The 23,121-nt window shown below is 53.9% G+C and overlaps 5 protein-coding genes across 5 annotated transcripts; 2 read left to right on the top strand and 3 right to left on the bottom strand.

The window, feature by feature from the left end:
- Nucleotides 1-904: 904 nt before the first annotated feature.
- Nucleotides 905-2,939, bottom strand: SPRG_14379 (hypothetical protein). Its single transcript, XM_012354863.1, has 10 exons — nt 2,597-2,939; nt 2,442-2,556; nt 2,219-2,397; nt 1,960-2,166; nt 1,761-1,910; nt 1,656-1,715; nt 1,449-1,613; nt 1,297-1,404; nt 1,193-1,246; nt 905-1,147 (listed from the first exon to the last, which is right to left on the bottom strand). The coding sequence occupies exons 1-10, from the start codon at nt 2,915-2,917 to the stop codon at nt 980-982; spliced, it is 1,527 nt and encodes a 508-aa protein (XP_012210253.1). The 5' UTR covers nt 2,918-2,939; the 3' UTR covers nt 905-979.
- A 1,418-nt stretch (nt 2,940-4,357) lies between these two features.
- Nucleotides 4,358-5,364, bottom strand: SPRG_14378 (hypothetical protein; the record flags this gene model as incomplete). Its single annotated transcript, XM_012354862.1, has 2 exons — nt 4,358-4,686; nt 4,743-5,364. The coding sequence occupies 2 exons, from the start codon at nt 5,362-5,364 to the stop codon at nt 4,358-4,360; spliced, it is 951 nt and encodes a 316-aa protein (XP_012210252.1).
- Nucleotides 5,365-5,590: 226 nt separating this feature from the next.
- Nucleotides 5,591-9,311, top strand: SPRG_14377 (hypothetical protein). Its single transcript, XM_012354861.1, has 9 exons — nt 5,591-5,750; nt 5,794-7,096; nt 7,140-7,268; nt 7,316-7,498; nt 7,546-8,333; nt 8,378-8,485; nt 8,534-8,567; nt 8,613-8,675; nt 8,720-9,311. The coding sequence occupies exons 1-9, from the start codon at nt 5,605-5,607 to the stop codon at nt 8,990-8,992; spliced, it is 3,027 nt and encodes a 1,008-aa protein (XP_012210251.1). The 5' UTR covers nt 5,591-5,604; the 3' UTR covers nt 8,993-9,311.
- Nucleotides 9,312-9,501: 190 nt separating this feature from the next.
- SPRG_14376 (hypothetical protein) lies at nt 9,502-11,245 on the top strand (the record flags this gene model as incomplete). Its single annotated transcript, XM_012354860.1, has 7 exons — nt 9,502-9,594; nt 9,644-9,920; nt 9,974-10,299; nt 10,353-10,418; nt 10,467-10,541; nt 10,588-10,991; nt 11,043-11,245. 7 exons carry the CDS (start codon nt 9,502-9,504, stop codon nt 11,146-11,148), a joined length of 1,347 nt encoding a protein of 448 aa, XP_012210250.1. The 3' UTR covers nt 11,149-11,245.
- Nucleotides 11,208-12,910, bottom strand: SPRG_14375 (hypothetical protein; the record flags this gene model as incomplete). Its single annotated transcript, XM_012354859.1, has 8 exons — nt 11,208-11,334; nt 11,387-11,457; nt 11,508-11,579; nt 11,648-11,722; nt 11,767-11,946; nt 12,037-12,318; nt 12,366-12,429; nt 12,480-12,910. 8 exons carry the CDS (start codon nt 12,908-12,910, stop codon nt 11,208-11,210), a joined length of 1,302 nt encoding a protein of 433 aa, XP_012210249.1.
- Between the last annotated feature and the right edge of the window lie 10,211 nt (nt 12,911-23,121).

Here is a 23,121-nt window from a genome sequence, read left to right as displayed (position 1 = left end):
CGGTAGTCTGCTTGAATTATCTCAACGATCCCCTCTTGAACAAATTTAGAGTAATTGCCTACCGTAAATTGAACTGAGAATTCTACCGCAATGACTTTGGTCCACCGTCAAAACGTTTCTCTTTTTAATTTCAACTTCACACCCAATGCTTACGGCACGAAGTGGACCGTTCGATACCTCGTCGTGGAGGCACGGAGGCCGCTGCGTTCGTGAACTTGCATGCTGCTGCATAGCTGCCGTCTTGAGTGTTCCACGGAGGGTGTCCGAGCAACTATGCTTGGCGGGGAGACTCGAATGCGCAAAACGAGTGTCGGAGCCAGAGAGATGCGTCGACGACATACCGGCACGCCGCCCGTGCCACATCACCTAGTCGTACGCGGTTGCGCAACATCATCCAGACATGGTCGAAGTGGGCTATGACTAAATGGTGAGGCCGGGCCCCAACGACTCGACGTATTCTCTGGCTAACTACCACGCGGGTGGGAAATACCAGTCGCCGATAACTGTGCCCGCGGCATGTCGAGTCCAAATGTGCGCAATGGAGCAACATCAAGAGGGGATGTGTTGACACGATGCTTTCTCGCCTCCACGGCAGCTCTCCACGTCATGACATTCAGGATACAGCTCGTTATGCTGTGGCATTTCGTCCCCAAGATGTGATTGAGGTACAGAAGTACACACTGGAACCAAACATAAGACGGCAAACCTGACCAAGTTCCAATCCTGGACGTCGAATGCAGGTTCGTTTATCGCACCCCTCGCACTTGGCAAAATTCCACCAACTACTGGTCATAAACATGACCCGTTCGTGGGAAAATGCCTCGGTGAATAGACTTGGCTTGCCTCATCGTACCAAGCATGTATTGTTGAACACAGAGATTGGATCACGCTCAAAAAGATGCATAACTTGTTTGAAGTCCAATCAGTAGATATATATACCGGTATTTGGTGCCTGGATAGCGGTCCATGTCGTATCAACTTACCACCACTTGGTAAGGCCCTTGGCTTTCCAGAAAGCTTGAAACTGAGGGAACGTAAGGCGAGGCAGCTTCTTTGTATATTCCCGGAAGATCTCTTCGAGCACTTGCGGCGGCACATCGCGCGATCCGTTGTGAAGCTCGTTAATGTCTTCCAGCAGCATACGCATCTATGAACTTGAAGAGCCCCAGACGGATTGATTTCATGACCCAACCTCGTGCTCCTCCAAGAAGCCATTGGCGTTGGTGTTGTACTCATTCCAGAGTCTCTAGTCGCAACAAGACACGTTCGTTGAAAACATTATGCCACGCGACGTACTTTGACATCATCGTACAAAATTTCCTTGGCACGCAGCGCCTCGAGGAGCTCGAATCGGTCCGGCTTTTGCGCATCGATGGCCTTTGTCACATACTCCTCGCTTTGCATCTATCGCAGGAGTTGACAAATTGCACGCCGCAACTTGCGAATACCTCGAGGAGACGGGAGACTGTTCGGTCGAACGCAAACGCTTCGTCAAGCACGGATTTGCTCTCGGGGTTTTGCACCAAGAGATGCATCGGAAGCGCGGCCGCGAGACAGTAGAGCTGGACTTTCTTCTCGTACATGCAGTCGACAAACGTGATGAACCGGCGTGTCTATCCATTTCCTAAGTGGGCGACCCGTTTCCGTAAATGTACCGTGTTGCGGTTGCTAATATCGAGGAGCGGAATGTCTTGAACAAACACCGTGTCGAAAGCCTACATGACATCTGAGTTGTGCTGGTTGATTAAATCAAACAGTACCTCGCCAAGGACGAGATAGTCGGCAGCGCCCAGCGGTTTGTCACAGAGCTCGGAGAACGTAACCAGGCAGACCTTTTCGCGGATCGCCGCGTGTTCGACGTTCACGGCACGACCCTGCGTGTGCAGCTTCACGGGCTCGATTGCGTCGCCCTACATCTACCGTGTGGCGACGGTACCTTAACGTACGGACGATCGATACCTTGGTGAAGAGCTTAAAGTGCTCGTAGAACAGCCGCTGGTTGGCTTCCGTGAGAGGCTGTCGATACACGTGCTCGACTTCATCTTCACCCTTGAGCTTGCGGTAGTCCGTTGAAGATTCGTCCAGAGAGTGCACGACAGACGTCTCCTGAAGCAGTGCAATGAACGGCAAAAACAGGTCGCGCTGAAGACCGTTTTTGTACAAATCCTACCAAGGAATAACTGTACAGACAATGTCATGCAAAACCACAGCAGTGTACTGTCGGTGGACGGTTGGATGTAGCAACGACAATGCTGCCGGCCTCGATCATTGCCGAAAAGAGGCGGCGCAGAATAAGCGCGTCCGCGACGTCCGTGACCTGGAACTCGTCAAAGCAAATGACGCGGCTCGTCGCGACGAGCTCCTTCGTGATGTGCGGGATGGGGTCCTCGTGCAAGCCTAAATATGTCGGATTATCGATACTCTCTGGCCGAATGCGTTACCTGCTTTGCGCAGCATGTGCATCTTCTCGTGAACCTCGAGCATAAACTTGTGGAAGTGCACCCGGCGCTTGCTTTCGATCGGCAAGTTGTCGTAGAACATGTCCATGAGAAACGTCTACATCTCATTAGAAGGGTGACCGTAGCAAGAAGCAAACCTTGCCACAGCCCACGCCGCCGTGCATGTAGACGCCTTTCGGACTCGCCATCTTTTCAGGCACACGCTCTTCCTTTGCACCAAACCAGGCTGAAAATATGGATGTCGGCTCTTCGATCTCAGCGGCAACAGGCGTTGAGAGGCTCATGGCGAGCACCTCGTCCTGGAGGCGCTGGAGGTGCGCCAGTGCCTTGACCTGTACGGCATCAGCGCGAATTTCTTGCTTCGTCACTGCCTCCTGATAAATGTCTAGGAGCGGCCGCGCCGACGAGGTGAAAGTGCGGTGCAGCAAGAGCGGGCGAAGGCGGCGAAGGCTCAACATCTCGGTATGCAGTCGTTCGACGCCAAGCGGAAATGACAGACTGACTCTGTCATCATGCTCCCGCCTCTGCTGATTGGTCCATGAGCAGGCAGACGATTGACCAATCACGGGCCGTGGTGTTTCGTGTACCGGTACTAGTGTAGTAAGCGATTGCGAGCCGGCAGTGTGACCCTCAGTTTTCTCAACAGTGGAAGGCGACGGCGACGAAGCGCGCAAACATTACCCGTTCTTCATACCCGGTAGCGCAGCGCTCACGAACGTTAACCTTAAGTTCGTCTGCTAGTACTTCAAAAGGCCCACCTGCCGCTGAGCTGATCAGCACGAAACTTTCTTTGCCCACGTCGTTTTGGACCCCGTCCTCTGGATAACGAAACGAACCAGTTGCGACCTTGAACACGCCGAATCACTTCGATCTGTTTCATATCGAGGGCATGCATTTGACCCCTCGACTACACGATACAGCATACTTACCCTAGTACTGCCGGTAGTACGGTCCCATGCTTGGCAAGATTTTATTGAGGATAGTTCAACATCAACCTATCGGTACTCTTCCACACAATTGCGAGCACACTAATGACACATATCGATTGCGTTTCGGTTGCCGCACCGAAGATGCTTACGCTCTTGGATGCCGACCATACACAGGAGGTGTATGTACTTGTAATCCGCAAGATTAACGAGTACTAGTATTCGAGGTCACGTGCTACATATATATATACGCCTGGAGAAAGTACCAGTAGTCCCTTTCATCTCGTTGCCGCCGCCCGCTTCTTTGCCCTGCCCGAGGCACCCCGTTTTTCAGGCCGCACCAAGATCACGTTGCCGATCGTCCCGCAACGCGACCTCCAGTCGCTGACGCAGCCTCAGTCACTGGCGTCTCTCGAAGACCTTGACAAATTGCGTACAGTAGCTCTGCCGCCGATCGCGACGCCTGGAAATACTTCACGAAGTGTGTCGTCATGAGCCTCACTCGCGGCCGCAAGCACTGGCCGCAAGCCAACTGAAGAAGAAGATGCACCCCCGCGCCGCCGCGGGGTGCATCTTCTTCTTCAGTGCGCAGACTGTACCTAACTTTTCTCGTCGCCGCAGCATCCGGAAAGAGTACCCAAATATCCGTACTGCAAAAACGAACCCGGACGCCATCATGCTCGACGTTGCCGTGCTTCTCGATGTCCCGAGTTTGCACGCTTTCGTCGTCGCCCTGGTCGTCTTGTCGGGTATCAGCGCGCTTTACCTCGTCCGTCTTGTACGGCAAAGGATGCAGCGCCTGCGGAACTGTCCAAGTACAAGCGCCCACTGGCACCACAAGGACCTGCAAGCCAAAGCGTTTCTGCGCAAGAAGGGGCTCGAGCTGTGAGCAGCTTTATAAAGCACGATCATCAAACATCATGAATTTAATCTGTCTTCATCTGCATCGCGGCTGTAATGCGAGGCCATCACTTAAAACGCAGGGTCGATCTTGCCCTTCTCCAGGAAGAAGATGGCTTCTTCCGGGATGCTGAATTCCTCCACAAGCCAGATCGGGAGGTCGTGCTGCACGTCACCCTGCAGCTGGACCTGACTCTTGCCGCTGTCAAGCTTGACGACGGTCGCCGAGCAAGCAAACTTCTTGCCCATGCGCTTTGAGATGTCCTTGAGGTTGAGGTCGTATTCGTCGAGGCCAGCGATGACGGTCACAAACTTCTTCTTCTGACGCTGGAAGCGCTCAACAAAAACCTTGCCGCCCCGCTTGCCTTCTTCAGCTGCCTTTTGCTTCTTCTTCTTGACGCCTAGTACACATCGAGTCGCGAGAGTGACAACAAGTGTAATGCAACGAGGTACGTACTCTTGCTGCCTTCGGCCTCCAGCGTGATCCCTTCAACGCCAGCAGCGATTTGAGCTTCAACTTCAACGAGCTCAGAGATCGTGCGGCTGTACTTCTGGATGAAGAGGTTTGGGCAGTGCTCGACGAGCCACGGCTTGCACTCGTTGAACATCGGGCCATATTCGCAGTAGTCCGGCGGGAGGTTGTCGATGGGGCAGTAGACAATCGCCTTGGACAGCGGGTTCTCTTCAGGTGTAATGACGTCCTCTTCGTCGTCGTCATCGTCATCATCGTCATCGTCGTCGTCCTCCTCTTGTTCGTCGCCTGGCTCGGGGCCGTACTTGCGCACAAGGGCCTCAAAGAGCTGGCGCTCTTTGCCCGCATACTTGGCCAGGACGGTTGGAACTTCGCCGATCTTCTCCGGGTTGTACTTTTCGTAGAATGCCTGGAGGCGCAGCGTCATGGCATCAACGAACGTGATCTCTTCGTTGGCCGCAGGCTCGGGGCCGTACTTGCGCACAAGGGCCTCAAATAGGCTAGCCTCGCGACCCTTGTAGCGCTCCAGAGCGGCATCGATCTCCGAGACCTTGTCCGGGTTATACTTGGCGTAGAAGCGCTCGAGGCGTTGGCGGGTTCCGCTCATGCTGCGTCTTGCGGTCAAAATTACCAACCAGCCACTGTGGAGACGGATTCGAACCGGTTAGCGCATAAAACCGGCTCATTTGGAGCGCACATTCGCCTCGCAACCGGTTATTTAGTGACGGGCCGAGTGCAATTTTATTCTTCTTAGCATTGCACTACTTGTGAAATGTATTGATCATTGAATTCTGTGATAAAACATGCGGTCGATCTTTCATTTTCATCGAGTGCTTGGCGACGCACGATGGAACCCGACGCTGACTTTGACCGGGCGCTCGATGTAGCCCTCGGCTTTGCCCCCCAAGCGACCGCAGACGACCGTGCTCGTGCGATGGCTTTCCTCGCGCCCTACAAGACGCAGCTCGTAGCGCTACAGCTGCTCCAGACCTCGTAGGTGCAGCTCTGATGGACTATGTGGCCAACACACTTTTAGAACCGACGAGAAGCGTCTGTGGTTTGCAGTGGCAACGTTAGAAGGTCTTGTGCGATCGCCGGTCGAGCTCGACTTGCAGCAGCTCGTAAGCTTCATTTGGACAGCTGTACTTGAGCCAGCACCCGGGATGCCGTCGTACGTCGTGTCGAAGCTGCGGGTTGTGCTTGTCTACGTCGTCTTGCGCCAAGACGCGTTGATCCAATTTCTCAGCCAGCTTCATGAAACAATTGCGGCTCCAAAGTCGTCAACGTACCACCACGCGGGCCTCGAGTTGCTCGCCGTCGTGTGCGAAGAAATTTGCGTCTCGCACGACGACGCACGAGGGCTCTTTCCGACACTCACAAAGGACCGAACGCGGCAGCGCGCGCAGTTCCAGACGCAGCTCGACGCGCTCGTCAATTTGACGACGAACGTGCTATCGGATGTCGCGTCCAAGCTGCAGGCACCGTTGCCCCACACTGCTGCTTTCCACGACGCGGTGGCCACCACCGCGCTGCGCATCTTGGGGCAACTCTATACACTGGACATGCCGCAATACGCAACACCGGCCACCCTTCAAAACACGATCGATTTGCTCTTTGCGCTCGCGGCGAACCGCGCCAAGGTTGCAGACAGCGCTCGCTTCGCCATGGATACGTCGTCCCAAGCCGCTTGTGACACGCTTGTGGTCTTCGTGGCGAAGAAATGGGCGCACCAGGTCACGGATGTGGTCATCGAACGTGTCCTTTGCGGGCTCCTCTCGCTCCTGGAATGCTGCGACGCATCCGCAATGGCAGCCATGGCGGAGCCATACCTCGACAAAGTCTCGGGCCTCACGGAGGCATTTCTCACGAAACATTTGCGCCGGCTTGAATCCCCCACGCTTGCTTCGGGACTCACTGACCTTCTTGCTGCCGTACTGCGTCTCACGCAGCACCAGCCGCACGTTTCAGGCCTCTTTCACTGCCTCACAGTCTGGGAAATCTTTGTCTCCCACGTCGAGGAAGCCGAAGCCCATGGAGCGCTGCAGCCCGCGCTACTGCGGTCGTACGAAGGCGGTCTCGTTGGTGTCATGATGCACTTGGTGGACCGAATGCTCTATTCGACGAATGAGGCCCAACTCGAAGAACTTGATGACGAGCCACAGCCAGCGCCCGAGGCTCTACCAGTCGCCGTTGGCGTCGAGCTTGCAGGTGAAAGCGACAACTTGCTCAACGCGATCCGCACCGGCGCCCTCCAAGACCAGGCGCAAGAGTCCGCAGAGATGTCGGATCTTAAGGCCTTCGTCTTCGAGTGCTTCTCGCTCGTTCGCCGGATTGCGCAGGTATCCCAACGCCTTGCGTTTTTGTTTAATCCCATGGATATAGTTACCGTTCTGTGCGCCGCCGCTGCTTGAGAAGATGCTACCAATCGTGCAAGCGCAATCTGCACATTTTTTGGAGATCCATGCTGCGCCAATTCCGTCGGGCGATGCCAAGCAAGCTCAAATGATTGCGGTGCGTCACGACTTGACATATGCGAAACCTAAAGTGATTTATTGTAGGTCCGCGATTTGACTGTGTCATGCGCGCTTTTATCGTGCGTCGCGGCACAACACTACAGCGCGAGCAACGCCATTTCGGACAAGATGGCAGGCTGGTCGATTTTGCGCCTCTTCTTGCAGCTCGCCGAGTACATTGTGGGACACCGACTGCATACGCGTGGTCCTGCCTTTGTCGAGCTCGAGGTAGTAGCTTGCATAGTCAAGGAATATCGTTCACCCTCCATTTCTAGTGTGAGGTCCTTGCGTGCGTTCGGCTCTGCATGAGCTGCGTTCCATTCGTGCTCCAGTCAGGTGCGACAAACGACGTGCTCAACGTCATGGAGTCGGTCGTTCAAGTCATCCTCCAAACGCTTGATACGTCGATTGTTCCGTCTCCATCGGCTGTCATGCAAGCGGCTCTTCATCTGCTTGCAAGCGTCGGTGCGGTTGTTCCGCATGGCCTTCACGGGTCGATCGCAGCCATGGCGACTTTGCGCTCGACGCTTCCTCGCTTCAGCCTACATCTTCCGCCTCTCATTCAAGCCAACTTGTACACGGCGGTTTCCAACGCGATTCTGCAGCCATCAGCGACCGAGGTCGAGTGGGTGTCCGCATACGAGGCGATCGTTGCTCCTGTCGTCACTTCGTTTGTCGAGTCGACGGTCGCGCTGCAGCAAAATGACCAGCGCGTTGGGAGCACATCGCTCTTGACGCAGCTGACGCGAGATGTGTCAATCTGCCGTGCGCTTGCGACGTCGATTCGCCTCAAGCCCAAGGCCATGAAGTTGTCCTTCGCGACGCACGTGATGCCCGTCATGTCCACTGCTCTCTCGCTCGTGCGCCTGTACCTCACGTACCTGCACCAGAATGTAAACACGCCGAAAGCACCTCTTGCAACGGCTGTCGGCGCAACGAACGAGCTTGTCGGGCTCTATACGGATGTGCTCAACTCAATTCGGAAGGAAATGCCCACGGAGCTCATTCACCGCATCATCGCGACCTTCGTCGAGCTCTTCCAGCACGCGCCACTTACTGCGGCGTACGACTCTATGTGTGCACGACACCGTCTAAGTCATCCTGTAGGCTCGAATCGCTCGGGGCTTCAGGCACTGCCGTGCTCTGCGGCTTCCTGAAACTGCTTCGCATTCTCGTCGAAGAGAGCACCTCCACGTTTGCAAACCTTCTCCAGAGGTACTCTTTTCAATTTTGAACAGCAGTGAACTCATAAAATATGGCTAGCATTTTGGATCTGTGTTTCGGCCCGCTGCACGAGGTACGAACGATATTCCATTTCAAAATGATCTCACGACTCGCTTAGCTCATTTTTGCGCACAAGCACTATGACACGGTCGTCCCATTCTTCATCGCTCTCATGGAGCAGGTACGTCGTGACTGGATGCGATGCGCGCTGTCATGTTCGTCTAGATCTTGGAGAAGCACTACCGCTTCTTTGTGGTGTCCCGAATGACATTTGACGACGCGGGCGCCGACGCAAGGCATTCGCGAACGACGACGCCCGCCGGTACTTCGTGTCGATACTTCAAGCCGTCGGGACGATCTTTACCCAAGCCGCGCTGCCGCCATACGTGTGCAAGCAAATTGTCCAGCTCCTCGAGCGCATTCACAAGACGCACCAGCTCTTCGATTTTGACGCGTTTCAAGACCAAGTGCGTCTGCCGTATCTGCACACGCTTTTGAAGCTTCTCATCAGCGGTCACGTGGACCTCCTCCGCGAAGAGCTTTGTGTCCTTCTCTTTCGCATTGCGTCCGTGGACTTCCCAAGCTTTTACAACAACGCGCTCCACGCCTTTATCGCGGAGACGTTCCCGAACCTTGATGCGAGCCAAACGGAGCGCGTGCTCAGCAGCTGGGCAGGCCAAAGCGACGAGCCGAGCTTTCTCCAAGAACTTGCCAATTTCCTCAACGACGTCCGCGTGATCCAGAATGAGCGCCAAACAGCATAACGCGCGTTCGCAGTCAAACCGATAAACGATTGAATGATAGCATGGGTCATGCATTGGTGACTGCAGCGTTGGTCAACCAAGCATTGGGGCAGCGAGGTGAGGAGCGAGGTGAGGAAAGAGTCTTGGTAGCACTACAGCGCCATATCAAGGCCACTGTTGACTCAACGCTTCGAACTTCGAGTTCAACTTCGATGAGTTGAGCGTACGGATTTCATGTGACCAAGAATTTGCGATTCAAACGCGATGGAGACCACCGACGTTGCGCCGACGCCCGCGTCCATTGACACCGAGAAGGTCGCCAGCGGCGTCCGCTTCCTAAGCCACCCGGACGTGCAGGTACGGTCGCGTCCATCGTAGCTTGCGTCCAAGTTAGACGCGACCGTAGGCGACGCCGTTGGCTGAGCGTCTTGAGTTCCTCGAAAAGAAGGGACTTTCGCGAGCGGAGATCAACTCTGCCGTCGAGGCGCATCACCAAGCTAACCTTGCGCTCGCCAAATCTGCACCGGCGCCAGCGTCATCTACGATCTGGTCTACGATTTTCCCTCTCGCAGGCACGACGGCCGCGCTCGGTTTTCTCTGGAAGTTTATGCAATACGACGAAGCTCAAAAGCTGGACACCGAATCGGCCGTCGATTACGCCCGTGCGCCCACAGCCTCGAACGGTTCTCGTGTTTCCTGATGCTCGTACCTCATATCAGGACGACTGCGAACCTAGAAACGGCGCTTGTCCAGGCGATCCAAGCACAGACAGCTGAAATGGTCAAGCTCATGAGCATCATGCAACTCGAGGCCCAGGAGCGGCGAGCGTTGCTTTCCAGCCAAACAACAACGTCACAAAGTATAACCGAGTTGCGCGCGGAGCTTTCGAGTCTCAAAGCGGCAGTGACCAAGCTGCAGCCGCTGATCGCTGCAAACGTGAGCCCTGTCGCCATGGATGCACCCAACGCACCCACGGAGTTGGCGCCGGTTCTCGATGCGTTAGCTGACTTTCAGACGAAAGCATCCAAGATGCTTGACGCTCTTCGCCTCGTCGAGCTCAACGTGCGTCACAAGCCCGTAGATTTTCTCCGCTAACACTACGGTTTGATGTTTAGAACGACGCTGACGTCATTAAACAGGCGGCTGGCATTCTCATCATGTACACCAAGAATTTGGTTGAGGTACACGCTCATTATTGTTATTGACAATGCATTCATGTCTTCCATTAGCAACCGGACGTACCACGGTACCGACGCATCGCGACGGGCAATGCAAACTTCAAGCAAAAGATCGAACCCCTTCAGGTATTTCTGCACACGCCGAGCGCTACAAATCTCTGACGATCTGTAGCACCATGTTGCTCTACTTACGAGCATTGGGTTCGAGAAGGTCGGCATGAGCATGGAATGGAAGTGGCACGGTCAGCCGTCGAACTTGACGATTTTAAAAGCCGCAGTCTCCGCTTTTGAGAGTGCGGCCGCCAACAACGGTGATGTGCTCTCGCTCGCAGCTGAGAATTTTCTCTCGGCACACGCGCCATCGGCAATTGTCGTCGAGTCTGCAGTGGCAACAACGATTGAGACCCCAAACCTGGAATCGTTCTTGCAAAAGCTCGGTGCGAAGCAAGATGTCAAGCACAAGGCGGCGCGCAGCGAGCTCGATGACGTCAGTGGTAGCTCTATTATCCCAAGCACCGAGCCGAGCTACCCTACGTCTTTCGCGGATGTCATGAAGATGGTTCAGAACGGCGAAGAGTATGTTCGTATGGTCTACACTGGAGCAGCATTTTACTTCCGATTTTATAGGGTTCCCGGCATCCGCACGATCGAAGACAAGCTTTCAACGGAAGCGCAAGCCCGCTTGGACACGCCACCGGTTGCGACAGCGGTTACGAAGCCGTGGGCCAAGTAATTCTAGCTGCATGATGCAGATACATTAAGTGTACACCCACCGATGCATATGTGAAATTATCAGAGTCTGTCGTAAATGGTAACGAGCACGCCACGAACAACGCTGAGAAAGAGCTCCCAGCTCGCAAGCAAGAGCAAACGCGTCTCGTCTGCGTTGAGGTACCACACGTCGATAGCACTCAATGAACTAGCGTTCGTGGACCTGATTAATCGACGAAGATGGGAGGGGTGAGACGTACTCAATAAGCGCCGAGAACACCAAATCAATATCGGTCAGACGCAGCTTCGAATCCTTAAACACGTGCCCAGCCTAGAAGAACACATCATTGCAGTACGACCACCAAATGTCGAGAAGCTTACGGCGTCCACTAGGTCTTCGATGAGATCCTTGAGTTCTTTTGGCTGCGAGAGCCCAGCGCCAATCGTGAGCAGCTACGTTGACATTTCTCATCATAAGAGATCAAGCCAAAATACTGCATGCGTGAATTTATATAGCGCACCCCGCGCGCTATCGGTAGCATCTTCAGGCCAAGGTGGTCGAGTTGCTCTGGTTGCAATTTGGCTTGAAGCTCAAGCTAATAGCAAATTGATGAAGATTCACTGCAGGGCGCGAGCATACCATGACGATATTGCGGTACTCGGTCAGAGTCTCTACGTCGTTGAGAAAGTGCGCTTTGAGGTCCCGAAGCGCATTCGTCATGCGTTGGTTAAGGTCGACACCGACGCAGTAACGAGCGCTCATTGGCGTCACTTTCGTCTCAAGGTGCGAGAGCGACGGCCAGTCAGTTTCGGTCGTGTCCTAGGAATTATTGTGAACCAAGTAAAAAGGTCAACAGTACAAATATACACACACCACAGCGTCTGGGGTAACTCGGTGTCGGAGCCGAACACAATGCAGCGCAGACCCTTCGGCAAGGACCGCAATGGACGCCGAGAGCGTCTTACATGCGAGCTTGGTGGGGCCCAAGTGGCGCTTCGTGGATGGCGTGACCCAGTGACCCATGAGCAGCGCTGCAAAGAACTGCAGATCTGACCATGTCAGGAAACCGACCGTCTTGTGCGTCATGTGCACTTCAAAACGCCCGTGGACAAGAAAGACGATGCCGGCGTACTTCGCGGCAAGGCGATCTGAAATGAGAAAATGATCGCTGATGGCACGTGCAATACAGCCCTTTGAGCCACCGTTGGTGCATGCTTAGTCATGTCGTGTCAAAATACCTGAAAGTTCTTCTCTTCGAGCATGGCGTAGACGCGCCGGAGGTTCTCAAACTGGCGCCGACAACTACAGCACGGATATGGGTCAGACTGGAACCGGTACGAAAGAGGCGGGACTTCTTGAGCGTCCTAAACGACTGCTCGCTGACTTCATCGAGGTCTTTCTGCGCTTTTGACGTGAGCTTTTTTCCGACGAGGCGACGCACGACGGGCCCGTCGAGGCCGTAGTACTTCTCCGTCATCTCTTGTTGCTGCCACGCTGGGATCTGGAAGAGGAGCTGCGTGCGAAGGAGCTTTGGGTGCATGAAATACGACTCGAGCTTCTCAAAGAGACGATACTGGTCGACCGTGTCCCTCCAAATGAGGTCGCGCAGCTCGTCGTCGCGGTCATCCGGCAGGCTGTCGGACGACACAGGCGATGGTCCATACGACCGGAACCGGACGTCCAGAGCGCTTGTTGCGTTCTGGCCCTCGAGCCAGAGCACGTACACGTCTTCCGACAAGAGGACTGGGTCCGTTAAGAACGTGTCGAAGATCTCGCGCATCATCCTCCTTGCGTGGCCGTTGGTTCCGAGCCGCAAGAAACTGATGACGACCGTAAATACCGCTTTTTTACGGTAAAATTAGAGGAAAACCGCAATTTGACGTCTGAGACGCTTTCAAATCGAGCTGAGACCTGAGCAGTTCCGTCTGTGATGCACTTTACCTCCCTTGCCGATGTCTTGAGTCAATGGATGGAGCCGTCTTCAACAGCAGGCTTGCGATGCGGCGCCAATCCGTGGCTGTCTCCATGTCGTGCTCTGCAATACAACACCTTCGTATGTGCTCAACCCACGCCCAAGCTTGAGGAAGCGTTTATTGGGCTAGTCGTCCAATCGTCATGCCCTGAGACCACTTGTCTCTGAGCAGCGCACAATGAAAACGGCTAGAGCTCGCTACTATTCGAGCTACATCCGTGAACAACGGTGATATCAGCCTTCCGCACTTGTAAAACAGCCAACTCCCAACAACTTGCTGGCTGTTAAGATGTGCATAATGTAAGTAGTAGTTGGCAGCAGCTACATACAATGGCTAAGCCACGCAAGCCTCCAACGTACCCTCAACTGGTAGTTTGTCTAACTCATTGATATTGGCCCACTGCACTCTTGCGAGAAAATAACCGAGCAAGTATGAAGTGGTCCAGGTCGGCAGCGCTCAGCACGGACGCTGAGGCGAAGCCGACCGACGGCAGAGCTGTTCCACAAGCAGAGAAAAGCTCGCGCGCAGTAGGCTTGGTGTTCGGTGCGCGCAGCTCACGCGCTAGCGCTCCATTGTCTCGTCGCGGCGGTGTTCTTCGGAAGGTGGTTACCGTTACGCGCTTGAGGCATACTCGTGACGGTCATCCCCACTTAAGACAAAGCTCGGTTAGTGCGATAGTCTCGAACTGGCTTCGAGTGTGTTCGAGTTCGAGTGCCATTGTCTCGAACAGGCCTCGAGAGTGTTCCATTTCGTGCTGGGAAGTAGCTATTACTAGTACATACATTTAGATTTGGTTAATGCTAATGGAGCGAGCCCAGTGGCTCTGCGGCCTCGCTGGAGCTGTCGCAAGCGCGTCACGTCGTTTACAGCACTGGCATGGAGAGCGACAGTTGGGGCGAGAGAGCTCGCAGCCGAAGGTGCCTTGCTTTCGCAGCCGCGGGGAGCGTGTCAGCCGGGGCGGCATCAATTCGTCAGAGTCAGCGTAAAACCCGGACGTCGGTTCGACGAAGCAGCATAGCGTGAGCTAGCGAGTTGAATAGCCAAAAAGACAAAGTGGGCACGCGAACGCGCACAGCACTCACACATCAAGCGTTCGAAAGAAAACTTGCGTCCGTACAGAAGCCGTGGACAGTACTAGTATCTTCTTCACGACATCCAGCTATCACTTCACTGCATCGCGTAGGCGCTACTTCGCGCTAGAATCGTAGCGTTAGACGATGGCACAATGTTCGGCGCGCCGACATTAGGGTGCGCAGCAGACTAATACCGCAATATGAAGCACTACACAAGGACGGAGCAACCTATACATTTCGATAGAGAGCACAACCATCCACACCATATACTAGTACTAAGGTGACTCAGGCTGTGGCCCTACCTCCGCACTCATTGTGCGTATGATGCAGGCTTTGAAGCAACAAAACTAACCAAATAGTAGAATCGTTTGGTTGCGGCACGCGCGTCCCGATCGGGAATTGCAGTCAAAAACGTAAATTTGAGCGCAGCGATAGTTTTGTTGCGCATCCGTCCGATCCTGGCAGACAAAATAGTACAAAGCTCCTTCAATGGCGAACGCAGTCCTCTTTGTAAGCGATCGGGGGTGGTACACCCCGACGGCGTTGTTACTGCAGCTAGGAGTATGATTTTTGCAGATTGCTGGAGGCTGGTGACGATCCGATGATCACTCGTGCTCGACGGCAATCTCGCCATTGTTGCAGCAGCGAGAGTCAAGCTTGTACAACTTAGACGGCGTGCAGCGGGCCTCGCAAAACTCGCATACGTAGATGGATCTTGCAGCTTGTGTCGAGAACGTGGACCTCGAGATGGTCGTTCATAGAGCAGCACGCGACTCGTGCTCCACGGCTTGTAGTGCGCACCTGAGTGATGTCCTCCACGTCCAAGACGTCGTCACCGATAAAAACGTCCGCTTCATTCATTGTTAACGCTGACTTTTTCTCGGCGGCGTTCCCCTGGTCGTTGTCGATCCCATGTCATCGTCGAGCTCGTCGTCGTCGGCGCACGTGACGGCTGCAAGCGCAGGCTCATCGTTGCGAGCTGTCAAGCGGTGGCACGTCGCACCATCGGTGGGGCGTCAAGGCTCAAATCAAAGTCGGGTTCTGAGTCGAATCCGCTTGCCATCTCTGCTCGTGCTCAGGGTCAGATGGTGGCTGGAAAGAGAGAGCCTAAGATTGCAAGCTCAAGCGCACGGAAGCCTTCCGGTGCTTCCACCAAAGCGAAAGTTCGAGAGAGAGTTTTGTCACACCGGCAGCCGTAGCCTTCTTCTTCATCTTCTTGTCCGCGAGAGCATGTTCGTGTGCGTCACGGTCAGTAGCACCCGTTATGGCAAACTCGCTGCGCTCGTCAGCAAAATGCGAGGCGCACTGCGTGCACACACACACCGCGCCTGTCTCTGCCGCTACGCGGCCTCACTTCGATCATCTGACTGCTTCACCGTTGTTGTAATGAGTATGGTGGCGCCATGCACCATTATATTTGCTTTCACTATCTATACCCATTTAAAGTCCTGCAACTTCCGTTTGGCAATCACAGTATGGAAACCCCCGCCACAAGCCCTACGAAGACTGCACTGATGGACCAGCTGGCGCGCTACGCGCACCAATGCCTTGCGTACTGCGTGCGTGCACTTGCTTCACTCCTGGGGCCGCTTCGCGACAGAGTCGGCTTCGCCTCCAGACTGTCAGCGCCTTTAGTGATCCGATGAGGGTGTACCAATTTTCTTTTCACTTAAAGTATAGGAAAGTATGGAACATATCTTCGGCCAATCACAGCACGCTAGAAGCACTAGAGCGAGACAGCTTACTCACTACGCTCGTCCAAACGGAGATTTAGCCATGCCAAAATGATACGCACCGTGTACACCTAATCGCAACGGATGCTTTTTGTTGCTTGTGGTCTCTCAGGCTGTGTTTGGTATCTATTTTTCAAGGATCCTGTTGAAAACATTGTATAGACCAGAATTCATGTTTTGTGTTCGGTGATCGGGGTTGCCCCTATGTACATTCTCAGAATCCATGTCCCGAGGCGTATTACGGCCAGTACAAAGGTAGTCGGGCAATCACATAAGAGATACTAGTACGAATGAAATTATAGACAAGGAAAATTAAGCGCGCGTTTGAACGGATAGCTCCCCATGCAAGGCCTTGGCTGTAGCAGCGGCCACATCAGCCATGAAGAACGAGCTCCTTGATAGACGATAGGCCCGACGTTAGGCCACTGCGCCGGTTCGTGCCAATAGACGTCGTTTTTGATTATCTGGATGGAAACGCGACTTACGCCATGATTACGGTGATCGTGTCATACTCTATATCACTTTCCGCACGAACGGTAGAAGCCTCGATGCTTTAGTCAAGACAGTGGCACCGTATCTACAGGAGCCTGTAAGCCCACGCGATGCTGTATGCATCGTTGTTCATTAGCTGGCGGCTAAAGCCTCGGTGCGTGCTCAGAAGATGTTCTTTCTTCACACGGGGTTTTCGACCATGCACTACTACTGTACCATTGGACTCGTTGATATCCTGCACGGCCAACGGGTTCAACGGAGAAGGCATCGACGACCTTTTTTGGCGTCATGGCCTTAACGACGATACCTGTCCGTTTATATTCTTACCATCCGTCACGACAAACTGTGGGCTCTCGACGACATAGCTTAAGGCCTTAAATCAGACATTTTTGAACGCGCGCGTCCAGGTCGCTTGCACTACCATATTCATGTCAATTTCTCATGTTTGCTTCAGTAAAATTCACGTCCGATATGGGTGATGAGTTCTCAATGCAATCGTTCTTGGTAAGCAATTTGATGGTGGCTTTCTCGACACCAACCAGATATACTTCCAGCATAAATACATCCTGGGTGCAAATGCATTTGCTCTTCAACGCCCGAAACAAAAAGGTAAACAACATAGCCTACTGTTCTGTAACTTCTGGATGATACGGAATAGCTACTACACCACAGCGCTTGGCGCTTAGCTATGCCTGTCCCGTTATATTTCCTTGCCTTAACCAGATGACTAGAGTTGACCCCGTGGCCCTACGGCCACACTTATTTATCTCCTATTGCTTTAAAGAAAAATTGCTTGGTGCACCCTCCTTGACGGCACCTGGCTAGGACCGACCGGAGAGAAAGTTGACGCAGCCGCAATACAGCCACACGAGCGGAGAGAGTGACCGGATACTTCTGGATACGTGACCGCTTTTGTGGCATAAAAGAATGTTACTTGATCGCAATATCGACTTTCATTGTGTCTTCTCTCATTCGTACCACGATTCTCGGATACATATGGATTGGTGTATTGGTGTATATCTGACTGTCAGACTGATCCGAGTACTACAACTTCCGTAAGGCTGGGGCACCTCATTCAAGAAATTTCTGCCTCTGAGTAACTAACGACGTCAGCTGTGATTCTATATATTGGTGTTCTGTTCACTGTTCCTGTATTGTCAGGTGATACGGAACAGACGATTAACGCGTTGATGCAGTGAGATGCGCATAACTCGCACGACGTCACCTTGACACGCGGCATAGTGCGCGAGCGCGAAGTTAGCCGCTTGGGCCGAGCTCAGTGGAGGCGCGACGAAAACCATCGACTTCGCCGAGCGATCGCCGAATGCTTACGGATACGACTGCCGGATACCTAGACGAGCAGTCCCTAAAGTCAAACGAAAATTGAGTTTTTAGGCCCATTTGCTCAACGTTGACTTTCGCCGAAGTCGTGTACTTTTTTAAGCAGCCAATCGAATTGCAGAAAGCAAAAGTCAAAAGTCAAAGTCAAAAATATATAAGTTACGAAAATGCTCCATTGCCAACTTCAACACATTTAGGCGTATCACTACTGTGATTGCTTAAGGTAATAAGATCTAGGTACACACTCCTCGGATCATAAAGCTCGAACCGACCGAGGGCAAAGCTGACGCTGCCGCGAAGCGGCCCCACTAGCGAATCGAGTGCATGCTAGCCGTGCGCAATGCATTTGGCAGCAAAAGTCACGAGTCGGCTTAGTCGTACGGGATAAGTAGAGAAGTTGGGGGCAGGGTCCTTACTGTAATGGATTTTGGATGCTGCCGGATGAATGATCCTAGATCGGTTTAGTACTTTATTGATACGGTTCGGTTCATTTTGGGCCGCCCGGCGTCATCTTGCCTACTATTCACCGCGAAACGGCTAGATAAGCGCAGCAATTCTGCTAAACTAACTATAACGACACTCGATTCACACCTTTGTTGGTTCCACGGCGTCGCCATGCCCACCCACGAATTGATGGCAGCGGCCTGACGAGCGAAGCCAAGCTACTTATCGCGCGAAACGCGTGCTGCGCCGCGCCAGAGACAAGCGCAGTAAGCCAGCTAGCCGGTTAGGACTGGTGGCGAGGTTACCGAACAGCAAGCGCGAGCGCAATGCCGACGCGCAACGACAGCTTAGCGCATGCAAGAAGCACACTCGCGACGCACAAGAGCAAGCGCTTGTGAACAAGCTGAAGCGGAAGAAGCCGTTAGGAAGGCTAGACTCAAGCATACGCGCCTAGGAAAAGCACTAGAAGGCATTTATGCCCTTTAAAGTGGCCAGCGCGCGCCTGCTGCCTTCGCCCACCTCCGCAACCAGGCCGCCCGTACAACATTGCGTGATATTGGATCCCTCCCGCACCAATTGATCGTGCCGCCTCGATTGCAAAGCCACGCCTATCTGTACGGAGTCGAGTCGACGTGCTACGCGATGCTGCTGGCCGCACGACAAGCCACTTGCCGCCTTCCTAGTTTTCGAAGCTTCCCGCGGCACTCAAAGATCGAATCGAGGCCTTGGTAGCCCCGTGAAAGAAAGGTACAGCGGTTGCCGCCGGCGTCATGTTGATACCGCAGTGCCCACGCCACCTCCGCGACCAAATCCACGCCAGCGCGTCAACACGGCAACCCTGACATATGACATGGGCCCTGCCAAACGGCCCCAACGAGTCGAGTCAGACCCTGAGCCCGAGCCGGAGATGGCAAGTGGAATCGACTCAGATCCGGACTTTGAGCCTCGGTGCCCGCTGTCGTGCGACGTGTCACCGCTCGACAGGACGCAACAAGATAGAAAAATCATTCTCCTTGCTGCAGTAACAACGCCGACGGAGTGTACCATCCCCAAGAGCTTACAACGAGTATTACGTTTTTTTGGCTATGTACGACAACATTGGCCGTCTGGACCCGACGGATGCAGACCAAAACCGCGGCTGCCTTATCGCTGCGCGGCAGATCAATTTCAAGAGCGGATGCTGCTTACACTCGGGACGCCCGTGCAGCAACCAAATGATCCCGCTAACCAGGCACTGTCGTTGCTCCAATGCCTACTGCATACGCCCAATGAGTGTATGACCATGGGGCCACAGGGCTCACCCTAGTACAATCATAATTCTGTAAGACGTCTGTCTGTCGGCGCTCTGGAACCAGCTCACGTCGTCGCACCGGCCGTCCGCTAGCATCGACACATTCCTTTAGTGTAGAATTGGTGAACGCCGGTCGTCGGCAAGGGCGCACAGAAACGCCGATATCTCCACCAGAGCATTGTCTTTGCGCCAAAGCATAAAACAAACCTCTTCATGCGTGATGGTCATTGATTACCTGACAGAGACACCATCGGAAAAACCTCAACACGTCGTGCAAGCGGTGACGCCCAAGTGTCACCACCGCGACCTCGGACCGCATTCAACACCCAGTGGCTTGACCGACTTGCTACGACCGTTGACGCCTTTACGTGTTGCCCATTGCTAATACAAGCCCCCATGGCTGATTCAATTGCGCACGTGGCCAAGACGTTGACCAGGACCACGACGGCTGAAGCTGATACGCCCCTCCCACCCGAGAACGCAATCCTGTTTGTCAATTGAACGTCAGTAACGACTTCTTCGAAGCATCTTGCACATGAGATCCGACCACTCGACGCCATCTACCCAAGTATGCCGACTTCGTCTACCGGATGGTGCTTCGCGCCGTCAAGCTCTCGACTCACATGTACTGGCTTGGCAGGGCCAATCAAGCTGGCAGCTTTTGTCCGTGCACGAGACGTATTATCATTTTCTCGTTGACTAATGGCATTGCCGACGACGCTTCCTGGTAACCACCCTCTTCTTAGCACCAAAGACAATATAAAACGTACAAAATACGCATTTGAATGCATCTTGCTCGTGCTGCGCTTTGTGTCTGGCTCAGCGTTGGGCGGGTCTGAACCATCGCGTCTTCTGCGAAGGCATAATGATACTAAAGAGCCCGAGCACTTGTCGGTTTTTCGCGCAACACAAGCGGTTGTGCCGGTATCTTGTCCCGCGGATAGCGTTCCAGTCTCTGCGTGCCTGACATACAACTGCCTGTAAAACCCATTCTACAGCGGTTAAGACGGCGTCAATGGTGGGGGCGTCGACGAGAAGATCATGAATGAAGAAAAAGGCCGTAGACGTGACATTACCATGGTTTTCATCGACATGCACTCAATTGTATGATCTAACCACAGACGGGACTGTGGAGTCTTTTCTTGGAAGCTGCGCGACTAGAATACCAGCAACAACATTTATGCTGCAAAGTCGCTCTACGATTCGAGCAAAGTGATGTGTTTGGATGGGTCGGTCGTGGCGCATCGGTTGGAGGTACGCTTGTTTGATCGCGCTCCGGATGATATCTTTCTCGCGCCTTGCAGGGCGTTCTAGTCCTTGGAGCACCAAGCAGCCTTCGCAAGCACACCAACGCCCAAGATGGAAACTGAGTAATATTTAATATTCAGATCCATATTGGTGTGTGCTGGAGAATTTTTTCGAGAGTCGACCTCAATAAATGGTTGAAACTCCCGCATAACCGTATATATCGAAGTATCCACGGGTCCTATCCAAACCGATCCTCTGGCACCGGCGAAAAACTTTGGTCGATGTGTTCGGCGCACATCACTCCCCGTGCCATAGATTGCCAGTCGCTCGTATCACGCCTGCTTCTAGTGCCTTCTTGAGCTGGACCGAGGCCGACTTAAACGCTTCGTCCTTGAGACATTTCTTAAGGCCGATGTTCACTCGATCGACGCGAAGCTTGTGGTGCTCAACGACTCTGGGACCATCAACAACAGCCGTATGACGGTGCCGCGCGGCAGCTTCCAGGCGACCAAGGAAGACGATACCAGTCGGTGCGTCTGCTTCAATGATGTAGGTGTTAGTGGCGACACCACCACGATGGATGAAGTCTGCCGGTGCGCGCCAGGTGAAAGGGATCGCGAGCACGTGCGTTATCTTGCGGCCTTGAGGCTATGATGCTGACGACACGCTTCCGTTGCAAGTCCCTTGAAGTTTTGTGCACCAGGACAAGGGCAACCAATTGGCGCCCGCTTTTGTGCGATTATAAGGCGTTGTCGACCAGCAACTTCCCGAGCGAGTCGAACGGTAATCGACCGGGGCTCTCGAAGAGTTGCACAATCATCTATACCACAACGGAGCAATGCGTTCAGGCGGCACCGCTCGCGCTGTCGGCGAAAAGCGACGACAATGTGTCGTTGTCTGTCAAGTCTACCTTCAAGTCAAATGAGTCAGGATGTGTCTTCGAATGTCTGATAACCGCGGCTGTGTCGAGGACACCTCGCAGCAGTCGCCGACTGGGCTCGCTGACAACAAGCGCAAGAAAGAACGCGATTGTCTCCAAGCCATAGTCACGAAAAGCGTGTGGCAATGGGCGCCGAAGCGCTCGTGGGCAAGGCTCCTCAACAGTATACAGTACGACGGTGCCGCAAATCCAGTGTCATTGACTGCAACTAGCCATCGAAGTGTCGGGCGAACGATTGTCCATGCTCTCGATTTGAACAGCGTGGCGTCGTCTGCCCACGATGCATTGTATGCAAAGTCGCTCCCGACGGAGGACCTCAACATGCGTTGATCGACCATGTGACCAGTACCCAAGGCGGTCTGCAACTAACGGCGATTATCCGCGCCGATGACGCGCGAAGCAAGATGCATAAGATGCAGTCGGAAAACTGGCGGGTGCTCAAGCCAGCGTTTCAGCATGACCTCATATATGCGCCTAGAGGCTCCCACCCACATCGGTGATGACCGAGCTGCCGCCAGGCAAAGTGCTCGACACTCTTCAACTATGGCATGATCGAAGTGTCGCAAGCGCATCTCGAACAGTGGAAATAAACCAAGCTCTTCGACGATATGGCGCGAGCTCAAGACGAGCTTCATTGCGTGACCAAGGTGGTCGCGACAAGCCACGGGCAGCTGAGCGCAAACGGCGTAACGCCAAGCTCAATGTCAAGGGCTTACAAGGGCTTACGCTGACGATCGGCGACTACATCCAGGTTGGACGGGTTGCAATTGTCTTATCGACGAAGCCCCAAGTGCAGTGGCTCGGACCAAGACGCTTTGTCCAAGCCCTGCCCAACGACATCTCAAAGGTTGAAGACCCGTGCGATGGGTCGGAGTCCATCTAACAAATTTTTAGGCTCGAGATATATTGCACCAAAGTTGTCAACAAGACGCAAGTTCCCGAGGGACACGCCGCGTATGTTGAAGGCGACGAGGACGACAACTAGTCTCTGCGTGTCAAGTGGCGCGGGCTGGATGCACTCGAGAACACTTGGAAGCCAGGGGCGAAGCTATTGAAGGACGAGGCTAAGATGATTAACGTCTTGCCACGATCGTTGCTCCTTGGGCACAGTCGTACTCGTTGCTGCTTGACAGCACAACACCGGATACTCGCCGGCGGCCTTTCGGCAGCGAATGCTGCGCATCCGTCGCCACCTGCGTGGGGACCCACTAAAGACCTTGCCGACGACCGTCATCATCCATGGCCTTGTCGGCATGCTCCTTGCTGCCAACCACGCTTTGATCTGCAGTCGGATCGGGCTGCTCGGTCATCCGAGCATTCACGACGTTGCCCACGAGTCCTTGCCTCTCGCAGCTGGACTCCGACAGGCTGATCGTCATGTCGATGATCATGTCTGCGGGCAAGCCACGTATAGCTGGCGCCATTTAGACACGAGGATCGTCTCCCGAGTTGATCGCCG

Source organism: Saprolegnia parasitica, assembly GCF_000151545.1.
Source record: "Saprolegnia parasitica CBS 223.65 unplaced genomic scaffold supercont2.187, whole genome shotgun sequence".
Lineage (NCBI taxonomy): Eukaryota > Oomycota > Saprolegniomycetes > Saprolegniales > Saprolegniaceae > Saprolegnia > Saprolegnia parasitica.
This window is presented reverse-complemented; position numbering and strand designations above follow the sequence as displayed.